Below are 12,118 nucleotides of genomic sequence, written 5' to 3'. Positions count from 1 at the left end.
CGATCATAACTTACGTATCCTTGTGTCTACTGCAACGAAACAAAGATTTTCCAACTCCTCTTGAGCAGGTTGTTAAATCCACCTTGATGCCCAAACTCATAATTAATAGTGATGCACCAGTACTGATGCTAGTATCAGTATGAGTTGTATTGGTTAAGCTATCAATGCACAATACCAACTGATACTTTTAAAATGTCATTTAATTACTGCTGAAGATAGCAGCTTACATAGTGCATCAACAGAGTTGAGAATAAGCTGAATATAAACTAAGTAGTGAATCCTTTGAAATAAGCCAGTTACTAGGGCAGTAAGCCACAAAATAAGATTCATTGAAGCCATAAATTATTGTTATCTTATTGATTGATAGCCACTAAACCAGCAAATTGCAATTAATGAGATTAGCAAATGTGATTAGTAAGCTGGTTTATTAACTAATATTCAAATTACTAGCTGTTTTTGTGAGAAATACCTGCATGTAGAGCAAAGTATTGGTATTGGATTGGTGTCGGCCTTAAATGTATCAGTATCGAATCGGTAGTGAAAAAGTGGTATTGGTGCATCACTAAGACTTGCGCCAATTATGTTGGAATGATTTTGAGCATAATAGGCTAGCAAAATTATCAAGCGTTATGCCAGCATAATAGGACAATTTTCAAGATTTTTAATTAAAATGCGCATACCAAAAATGCAGTGAAACATGAACACACTACACTTTTATACTGCATTTTATATCAAGAAAATGTTCAGTGTTATTATTATTTCTTCCATGATTCCAGGGTTTGGCAAATGGGAAGGGGGTGGGGTACACCAGGGTGGGTCTGGGGAAAGCTATTTCATTTTTCCAGGGCTGAAAATTTAGATGTAGAGTGGCTGCTTTCAAAGTGGACTACATTGACCAAGAGTTGTATAATAAGTGACAGTCATGAGTAGTCAGTTCAGCTATGAGCCTAAAGAGTGGCATACACAAGACCACGTGCAATTCTTGCAAAATAGCAGGCTAAGCATACCCATGCATGGGATAGTGCTAGTTTTCATGCTCAACACAACTATGGAGGATTCTCAATAAGGTTATATGTGGTAACTGTTCTATTAGAGTATCAGACTTTAACTAACTACTCTATTAGAGTATTTATGTGAGGGGGGGGGGGGATTTACTCCCTGTGCCTCCCCTTGGATCCACCACTGGATTATTGACACTTAGCAGAAATAAGACTGAGATACTCTAATAGAACAGTCACTTACTCTAATGCAGCAGTCAAGAAAGGCTGACTTACTCTAATAAAACAGCCAACTCTAGAAAATAATTTTGAAAGCACAATTTTGAGCCAGAGGAGGGTGAAAGCAATTTAAGCACCATTAAAATGGAATTATGCAAAATGATCATTTTCTGCAATGAACTAAATCATGTGGATGGTTTAACAAATTAAGTGTGGCATCATTGCCTTGTTAAAGAAAATACATACCTGTATGCACAAAAGTGTTTCATCAGTTTTTCCCTGAAAACTAAGTGATTTTACAAAGCAAAGTACACCATTGTAATGTTTACATGAAACACAATCTAAATATCTAATGATCCACAGTTATCCCCACTGTTCGCTAGTTTTGTATTGCGACTATTGGCTCACGTGAAATTCTAAACAGAGGTATGGAATTAACGTACTATTTTCAAACAGCACTTCCACCCTCTTCTGTTTTTGAGCATAATAGGCCAGAATTTTTTAGCACTGCTCAAAAGCATAATAGGCTATTTTAAAAGCATATTTGGCTTGAGCCTACTCATAACATGTATATCTGTGTCACTAGATCTCACACCCTTTCCTGTAATTTCTTGAGAGAGGTATATATTCTTTGCTGAGCTGTTGACCATTTTCTCAGCCGGTGTAATCATTATAGACACTTGCTGCACTGACTACAGGGACACTATCCTGGTACTCCTACTTTCATTCTCCGTAGTTTAAAATGCCTGGCTTTTTCATCTTGTAATCAATGATTTGCTGACAACATGATCCATGCACACTTGTTCATTTCTTACATGATCTAAATTTAAATTCAAATAATACAGTGTCACAGCTATGGCCCTGTACCACCTGTACATCCCACACTTGAAATAAACCTATTGCTATGTAGGTTTTAAATGCAAATTGTATTGTGTGTGTAGAAGTCAGCTACCTATGATGTGTTACATAAGAGTTGGGGTCACATATGTGCTCAAGACTTGCTTGATGTGGATATATATGTACACTCTTGCCCACGGATGCTATGCACCCTTCAGAATCAAGTACACATATCAAGCAAACCCTCATTTCCATAACTTGAATTCATTACATATAATAATAATATTATAGAAAATAAAGTAGATTTTCTATTTTATCTCCCCCTACAAAGTTCTAAAAAATATCATTCATTTAAACATAAGTACGTATATATGTTATAGTTGTAACACACGCATGAGGTTTGTATCTGATTTAACACGTGAAGGCCACAGACCTGAGGGTGGAGTTGTTTACAAATCAGATACAAACTGAATGGGTGTGTTATAACTGATTTGTGGTATAGGTCATGCGTAGATCAAAGGTACCCATTTGTAACACGGAAGGAACTAGAAACAAGGCTATAATATTGGCTACTACTGTGTACAATGAACAATTCGCTCACTAATAACATATTGATGGTTAGTTAATTCATTGTTTAGCTAGTTAATTCATTGGTAGTACATTTCCCGTAGTATAGTATATTCATTGCTGAGTGGTGCAGCGCTATAATAATCTTGTTAGCTTAATTTATTGGCAAACAGCAGGTGGTATAATAGTGACTCAGCCCAGTGGTTGTACTGCTTCCCTTTCAGTCAGACAGTACTGTTTATTTGTTCCATAACGATTTGATGTATTAGCCAAATTCATTGCCTTGATTGCGACTTCCTGTGTTGGTCTGATGTTTGAAGTCTTTGAACTGAGTGGCCAAAAGGAGGTTTTAGCCATGTTATACAAATATTTGTAAACTGGTTTCAATTATTTGTAAACCGCTGATTTGTAACACTGGCGGCAGCCTTTGATCTACGTACGCACCATACCGTTGTAGTATGGTGTGTAGGTAGATCAAAGACTGCCGCCAGTGTTACAGATCAGTTGTAAACTGGTTTACAAATAATTGTAACATGGCTAAGTACCTCCTTTCTGTAGTTGTGTGTGACCCAATCTGGAAAACCAGTCTTATTGCCTATTTAAAAGTATCGAAAAATGATGCCAGTTTTAAGTATTTAGTGTGTTGTAGCTCACCAATGGTTGAATCTATGTGTACCAAATTTTCACATGTTTTATGCACCAATTTCTTACCTTCCAGAGCATCCATTGTGCAAGAAGCCAAAAACTAAGTTTCCCACCATTTTAGATAGTTTTTAAACTGTGGTTGACTGTACCAGGTAAGCTCCAAAAAGGAGGGCTGGAAGGAGGGCAAGAGGCTGTTCAATAATTTGAAAGGGAAGGCGTAGGGATGAATTAGGCCAAGTTATGGGCCATTCAGGTCTCAAAACTGGCTAAAATGAAAGGAATTTACAGCACAGGTATTTATTCAACACCACTGAGCTGTACAGCCACATACAGCCATCCCCAGGCTACCAGAGCTCCATTAAGGCTTCACACTGCACGTATGGATCGCCACTGGGCTTGGGAAAAGCAGCCAGCAAAACCAGAGCACTAAAGTCTAGCTGACTTTAATTGTGAAATTAGATAGTTTATTCATGTAGCTTTGTGTTCTGGGTGAAAAAATCGAATCTGCTGACATGGGCGATAAGACTGGTGGTTCACATGTTAGCCTTGCTTTCTTGTTCCTTCCATGTTACAAATGGGTGCCTTTGATCTGCACATGCCCCATACGACAATTCAGTTAGAACACACCCATTTGATTTGTATCTGATTTGTAAACATGACACCTGAGGGCCACAGACCTGAGGGTAGAGTTGTTTACAAATGAGATACAAACCGATTGGGTGTGTTGCAACTATAACTTATGACCTACGTAGTCTCAGAAAACCAGTCCTATTGCCTATTTAAAGTATCCAGTTTTAAATATTCAGTACATGTACCAAACTTTTCACATGTTCTACACCAATTTCATACCCTCCAGACCATCCACTGTACAAGAAGCCAACAACCAAGTTTCTCAGATGGTTTTTAACTCGATGTTGACTGTATCAGGCCAGCTCCAAAAGGGGTGGGTGGTGGGGGCATGAGAAGAGCAAGAAGCTGTTTATAAATATTAAAGAGGGAGGCGTACGGATGAATTAGGCCAAGTTATGGTCCATTCATGTCTCAATACTAGTTAAAATGAAAGGACATTTATAGCACAGGTCTTTATGCAACACCATAGAGCTGTACAGCCGCATACAGGCAGCCATCCCCAGGCTGGACAGAGCTCCATTAGACCCAGACTGTTTGCACGAATTGCCACTTTGCTTGAGAAAAGTAACCAGCAAAAGCAGACCAAGACAGCAGATTTGATTTTTCACCAAGAACATGAAGCTACATGTAGGGCTGGGTAGTATTGAAATTTTACTATCACGATATATCATGGGAAAATATCACGATATTACTAATTATCACGATATTTTGACAGATGCTCTAACCTACCTACACAAGTGATATAACCTGCAGCAACATGAATGGATGTGCAAAAATACATGTACATGGCATTAACCATTATTTTATTGAACTATACATGGATATAACCAACATTAGCTAGACCTACAATTAAGCATGGAGAGGATGTGTCTTACACACCCAAGTGCATGACATAAATTCAGGAGTTCTACAGATTCCCATGCATGACTAAAAGACTACTAACTATAGCAACAAAAGCTCATTCACTCATACACATTTTATTAGCTATAATGCCACAATGTGCAGAAATATTCTTTCCTCAATAATAATAAAGTCCCTTCAGTAGCTACTTTCATATTCGCATGAAGGCTCTATAGAGTTACTTTAACTGCTCTATTAGAGTATATAGGTGACTGCTCTATTAGAGTATTTCAATCTTTCCTGGAGCTAAACAGCAGCACTATAATTAGCTAATGCGAATATTAGTGGAGAACACTGCGGTAATCATGATATCGCGATAATATCGTTTCCAAGAATTTTTGACAATACTTGTATCGCTACATCAGAATATCGCGGTTTTACGATATAGCCGAAATACCGCCCACCCCTAGCTACATGTGATTGAATAAACTATCAAATTTCATAATCAAAATTTGTTCAGCAAGACTTGAATGTGGGAAATAAGACCAGTTTTCCCAAATCAACTCACATAATTATTATGCTTAACTGTATGAACTTAGTATATTATTTTATTATATCTTCAGGAATTCAACCAAGCACTACATCATGTCATATCTATCAAGAATCGTCATCTGGTAAATACATATACACAATTGCATATAATATATGTCATGTCATTATTATAAAAATTGTTAATATGTGCACCAAAGACTTAGAACAACAATATAGAGACCAGGGTTTAGCTAATGATAGGTATATCACTATTATACATTGAATGGGACAAATGCAGATTGTGAAATTTGTGTGTTTAACCGTCTGCATTTTTCTTCATTACATCAGTTACTTGGCAACCAAAGTATGTATTTACATGGTACATCAGTGAAATTTGTTATCTACCAACTTGAAGTTTGGTGGTGCAAAATTGCTACATGCTTTCATTCATTGTTTACAGAAAATTGAAGGAACCAGTGTAGAGAGAAATTTGATGTAACATTTTTGCATACTGAAAAACTATGAGATAACTACACTGTACTTGATTAGCGGCTTTATTTTCAAGAGTTACACATTTTTCACATACCGTATAATAAAAAAACTTTTGATGGTTAAAAAGTGTGACGAAACCCCTCTGTTGAAAAAATTGACCGAAAAAAACTTTGTGATTAAAATAATATTTGCCAAAGTTTTTACCGCCAAAGTTGTTACTCTACTTTACGTAAGGATAACAACAAGGTGTCAACTCATCAGTTAAGTAGTGTAGCAAGTGTATAGTTTGGTACATCGCAGACCCTATCCGCTGGGACTTAGATTAATCGATAAGCCCCAGTGGATAAGGTCTGCGATGTACCAGATGAGGTACTAGACTAGTAAATATGGTTGCTCTCGGCATCGCAGGAGATAACAAAGCATGCCTTTGCTAGCATGTCGTTAGATCAGTAGCTACAAAAGTGCTGCTACAAAAACAACACTAGCTACCAATACACAAGGAATTTTAAAAATAATTTATTTAATGGAATTTTCTACTGACTGACTGACTGACTGCCTGACTGACTGACTGACTGACTGACTGACTGACTGACTGACTGACTGACTGACTGACTGACTGACTGACTGACTGACTGACTGACTGACTGACTGACTGACTGACTGACTGACTGACTGACTGACTGATGCCTCCAGACAAGTGTAACTCAATAATGGCAAAGGCCACGGGCTTGATTTTTTCACTGTTTGACGTCACTTTGGCCTGAGAGGTGCTTTTTGGCATACCGCAGTACATACAATGCATTCTTCATGGACTTACCAGTGTCTTCCTTTGTGCCCCATTCATCTTTGCTGACAGCAAAAAGTGTCGATTTGGTGATAGCACGTGATAGCTTCCCTTTGTAACGGAAATCATCTGTATTTTTCATAGTGGTTGTTTTGATTGCAGAGGTGCTTTTCGAACAGTTCTCGATTCGTACTGTGTAATGGGTTGAGCACAGCCGACAACAAAGCATAATGGATACTTCACTTTTCAGACGATAATTGATATAACTGGGGTACGTGGCACCATTTCTTTCAGTATGCATGGATTGCAGACGTGTTTTTCGAACAATTCTAGATCCGAAATGCATGCTGTGTAATGGGTTGAACATAGCTGACAACGAAGTGTAATGGATACTTCACTTTTCAGATGATAACTGGGAAACGCGTCGCCATTTCAGATGCGGTATACGTGGGTTCACCAGTCATAATAATAATAATAATATTTACAAAAAAAAGTTTACAAACAAGTGCACAGAAAAATTTGAAATTTTCAGCTAGAGTAGGGACCATGGTACATCGATAAAAAGTACTGAAACAAGTTGGAGTAGTGCACGATATTAAATCACAGTAAAACAATAAGAAGTGTTATATCCCTACTGTGCTCAAGATACCATAATAAAAATGCACAGTAAGGATATAACACTTCTTATTGTTTCACTGTGATTTAATATCGTGCACTACAGACACTTCAGCTTGTTTCAGTACCTTTTATCAATGTGCTATGGTCCCTACTCTAGCTAAAAATTCCAAATTTTTCTGTATACGTGTAAGTTAATTATAGATAATTGTAATTATATAGTTAGTTAACTACATAGGCTACCAGAGCTGGTGCCTGGTAGAACCTCAGAATTGTGTGTCCCTTGCAAGCCAAAGTTTTTCTGTATGTGTAGCTGTACCACAATTCTGTGAAGTAATATATTATTATTATTAGAACGTTAAATTTTCAATATTTCCTGGGGGGAGGGCATGCTCCCTGACACCTTTAGAAATCTCATGCTTCGCAACTAGTGTGCCCCCTCCCCCTCCTCTAGCAGAATCCTGAATCTGTCCCTGGACAGTGGATAGGGAGGGAGACGGAACAAAATATTGAGCAGCCGACTACTCTAGTAGAGTTTTTGCAAGTTTGCTACTTAATTTTGCTGCAGCAACAATAATGTACTGAATAAAATAGCCTACAATAGAGCTTGTAGGCTTATAATTTGTAAAATCTTATAGCTTAGTGTTTCTGAAATCTAAATTTCTCCTGGGGCAACTAGGCTCTCAAGAATGATATTCAGGCATGTTTCAGACTCTGCAAACTGTGTAACCTGTGTTTTTTCCAAATTTGCCTTTTGATCCATACAACCCACTCTTTGTACTGTTTCACCACTGTAACTGTTACAGAGGCTTTAGCTTGGGGAAGTGAGACTTGTTACCAACTTGAAAGTTCAACTGCAGGTAGTTGTATTTATTTTATACTAGCACTTTGAAGTAGTGTGATATCCTTGCATGTATTTATATTACTAACTAGATACCTAAATGTGTCACTAGCTAAATGTAAGCTAAATTTAGTCATGTTCTGTGTGCTAGCCACATTACCAAATTTATTATGATCAACATAAAATACTGTGACTGGTTCAAATGGTATGCAGGATTTCTAACCTTCTACAAAATTGAATCACTTTGAAATGTTGCTAGTGCATTTTTACAACTGTGAGGTGTTTACCAGTTAGTTACCTGGCTGCCAGCATGGCCACACAAGTGTCTTACAGCGCTATATTATAAATTTTTTATTTAAAAAAGAAGTAGAGATGTAATCAATAAAAAGTAGTGAAACAAGAGATGAATGATGATATTGCAGCATAGCTCAATGGGAAAAAATCCCTGGCAAAGCATTCGTTTTGTTCAATGCCAAAGTAGGAATTTCCCATGGCTATGCTGTAATACCATCATTCATCTCTTGTTTCACTACATTTTATTGCTTGGATCCCTACTTTATTTTTAAATTAATCAATTTTACAAAATTGATCCAAATGGCACATCAGGCAGAATCAAACTAACATCACCAGTGGATAGCTACACTATGTTTTGACCCTCAGCATTACTCAAACTACTATAGACTGGTTTTAACACATGTCTTTTCTAGGTACTCAAATGGCGGTTTCTGGCTTTGTGAAGGGCCTGGCTTAATTGGCAAGAATCAGTGGTTTCACTACTAACTCATAAACTCATGGTTTTCCTATGAATTCAAATTCATGGGTTGTTCATATTTATGACCCTATGAATACTTTCTGTTTCAAGGGCTGTGAATTTATGCACACTATGAATTATACATGAACCATTACAGTCGTTATTATTAAAATGTCTTTATACATTTTTAAAGGTCCACTAAAATGGTAAATTACACTTTGGCTATTATCAATCCTTGCTATTAGTGGGATAGGCTGATGCATGTGATTTAGTCAGATTTTGTTTTGTTTAGTACGTAGATATAATACATTTTAGTGCATTGTGGTTGGTCAATTATATTACATCATAATGCATCAGAAAAAGAAACTTTAGTACACGTGAGGTGCCACTAAAGCGAAAAAAGTGTCCATGTACGTACAACAGCTAGATTCGATTTAGTTTCTACCATAACAACTTGAAACACGGTAAGAACTTGTACTGCAGCCAAGTAGAAGGCTACGGTTGAATTTATGCTGGTCTTGTGGTGAAGAATGCTTGAGAATGCCTGTTAAAGGGGCTGTAAATCAACAGTACAGTGATTGAAACACGTCTAAGTTTATTTCTTGGATGCTTTGAATACGTTTAAGGGTCCAGTACAGTCGATAGAATACAAAAATGCAGCGAAAAGCAATTGCGATGGCGTCACTGACAAGATGTGCATGAGATGTGCACGTTTTGTAGCTCAGCACTACAGGCTGAGCTACAGAACAACTCTGCTGTTGTTTTCCAGCAGAAAATTCAAGTAATCTTGGAACTTGAAGAGGAGAGCTTGGTATTGCCACCTGCACATTAGACTTCCACAACTTCTCTACAAAACCCATTGCAAAGTGTGTAAATACAGTAATTCTGTTTTTTTTTGTCTTACATCACAACATGTTGACATAACTAAACTTGGTAGCTTAATATCTCGGTGTAACAACATAATTGAATTATTAAAAAAGGTGTTTTTGTGCATTGCATAATACAAACAACTTATTTATTCAATGAAAATGGCAAGTGTATTTTTCATTTTAGTGGACCTTTAAGTATAGTTCTCCACCCGTCCCTCTCTCCATGTAATAATAAATCTGCAGGAAGTTGATTCCAAAGTAATGCAGCTGTGACCTGCCAGCTACATATAAAACAATCCATTGTCGAGTTATGCTTGGCTGGAGGCATCAGTTACCGTATTTACTCGATTTGTGCCCCAGGGGTACTATTATATTTTTGCCCAAAAATAAGGATAAAACCCTTCGAATAGTGCCACACTGCAGTATTATTCGAGGGTCCGCTACTAATATTTTAAACCTGCCACTACTATAGCTATTCCATATTATAGTTTTATAAAACAATCACAACACGTTGCTACTTACTTCTTCTATACAAGACTTTCACTCAAGTCCTTGTAACATAACCATATCACGCCTCATGCTACATGGTCAGTTTACAACTTATATCCGGAATTTCAATTATGTGACAGCCATTTCAGGGGCGGATCCAAGAGCTGGCAAGGGGAGGGGCACAAACAGGCTAAGTTGTAGGTGGTTGGGGAGAGCCAGATTCTCTTGTTATAGCTAGTTGCTGCATTTTGAGCAGCAAATAATCACCTTTTAGTAGTGTGTCACTTTGCCATTTTGGTCTTTGCAGATGGTTGCAAAGTCTTAAAAGCTGTTTACAAGGCTCTGAATGTCTTAAACAACAGCTACACGATAATTATTTTTAGAGACGCTTAGTCCGCACGACAGTGCTGGGTGGCTGTTTCACAGCTAGCTTGACTTTGGTTTGCTTTAGTTTCAGACGAATTTGTAATAAATGCTATATAGTAAAATGTGCATATTTTCATGTTTCATGGCCTGACACAAAGTTTAGTAATTAAATTTTTAATCAGAAGTATTACTGGCTCCTCCACAAGGTGAAGGGGGGGGGGGATTTGGGGCCATCCTGGATCCGCCATTGCATTTAAGGTTTGCCTTCCTTAAATCGAGATGGAGATTAACACTAAAGGTATGAGAGCACTAGTAAAGAATAACTACAAAAGTATAGTGCGGTACTATTCGAGGGTGCATGTGGTACAATTAAAATTATTTTCAGGAACAAGGATGAAGACCTTTGAATAATACTGCATTGCAGTACTATTCAAGGGTGCGGCACAAATCAAGTAAATACAGTAGTTAGTTAAAATTCCATAAAACTTTTTGAAAGGGTTTGGGGTTGGTCAGAAGACATTTTTGGGCTTGGCTGTACCTAACCAATGCTGCCAAGCTGTCATGGATGGAAATCAAGGCTGGTTTTAGGGAGATATTTTTGGCTGGTGCCCAGTTCTTCATGATCCCTAATATACAGTACTACCGTATGATATAGTTTGATTGTATGTGTGTGCAAAGTAGTTATATCTAACAACTAAATTAAGAATAAAATTTCCACTTCAAATGATATATCCCCCTTCTTTAAAGACTATAAAGTTTCTAATTTTTATTGCACTTGCCTGTTTCTACTTCTGTAACACTGCATCAAAGGTAAGAGTGGTGCCATATGTACATATGATGCTATAATTGCACAACAACAGCATGCCTTTTCAGTGGATCCAGAAAGTTTCAGAGGAGGTTTTAGGTTTACGCAACAGGGGCAGATCTAGTTTCATGGGCATTAGTGGAAGTCATTCTACAATTGTGCATAGCACAATCAACATGCAAAGAATGCATACATTAACTAAGGTGCCTGGGGATGCAGGAAATTTTTGAAAAATTAGCCTTCTGCGATTGAAGTTGGTAACAATTTGATTAAATAAAGACTGTACGAATTACTCCATGCATTACTGATGATCCATCTCTATCAGTGGCACTGAAAGCTGACATGCAGATGAATGTGCCCAACAAAAATTTTTGATATTTTAGCCTTATTTAGTAACAACTTTGGCTGAAATTTGTTAAATAAACACTTTCATATTTACACTGTGGCAGGGTCCTACTCTCCTTATTGGCTTAAAGGACTCCTTTCACATGTTGAAAGGAAGCTAATTATTCGTTAATTATGAAATTACATGACACAACGTAAAATTAATGTGGCATTATGTTTTCACGCATCCCTTCAAATTCCTGATTTCCTCCACATTGGAATGACTGCATAGGTCTCCTAGGCCTACATGATTATTTTACAGATAGATAGCTAACAGGGGCAGATCCAGACTTTTAAAAAAAGAGGTTCCACTCTAGAACATTGAAATTGTACAAATTCAGTCTAGCTATGGCTACCCGATGCTACGTAATTTCAAATAATCACTCTCCAACAATTTTTCAGTGTTAACTCTTACCATTAAGCCTTTAAAAAATGCAAGTGGAACCTTTAGAAGT

The 12,118-nt window shown here is 37.4% G+C and overlaps 1 protein-coding gene across 1 annotated transcript in view; it reads left to right on the top strand.

Moving 5' to 3' along the window:
• LOC136254216 (uncharacterized) overlaps positions 1 to 12,118 on the top strand; it is a 30,698-nt gene that overhangs the window by 3,901 nt on the left and 14,679 nt on the right. Inside the window, exon 3 of the mRNA XM_066046884.1 lies at positions 5,360 to 5,410. Within this exon, the coding sequence (XP_065902956.1) occupies positions 5,360 to 5,410 (51 nt within the window). The remainder of the gene's footprint in view (positions 1 to 5,359; positions 5,411 to 12,118) is intronic.

Source organism: Dysidea avara, chromosome 4 (assembly GCF_963678975.1).
Source record: "Dysidea avara chromosome 4, odDysAvar1.4, whole genome shotgun sequence".
NCBI lineage: Eukaryota > Metazoa > Porifera > Demospongiae > Dictyoceratida > Dysideidae > Dysidea > Dysidea avara.
This window is presented reverse-complemented; position numbering and strand designations above follow the sequence as displayed.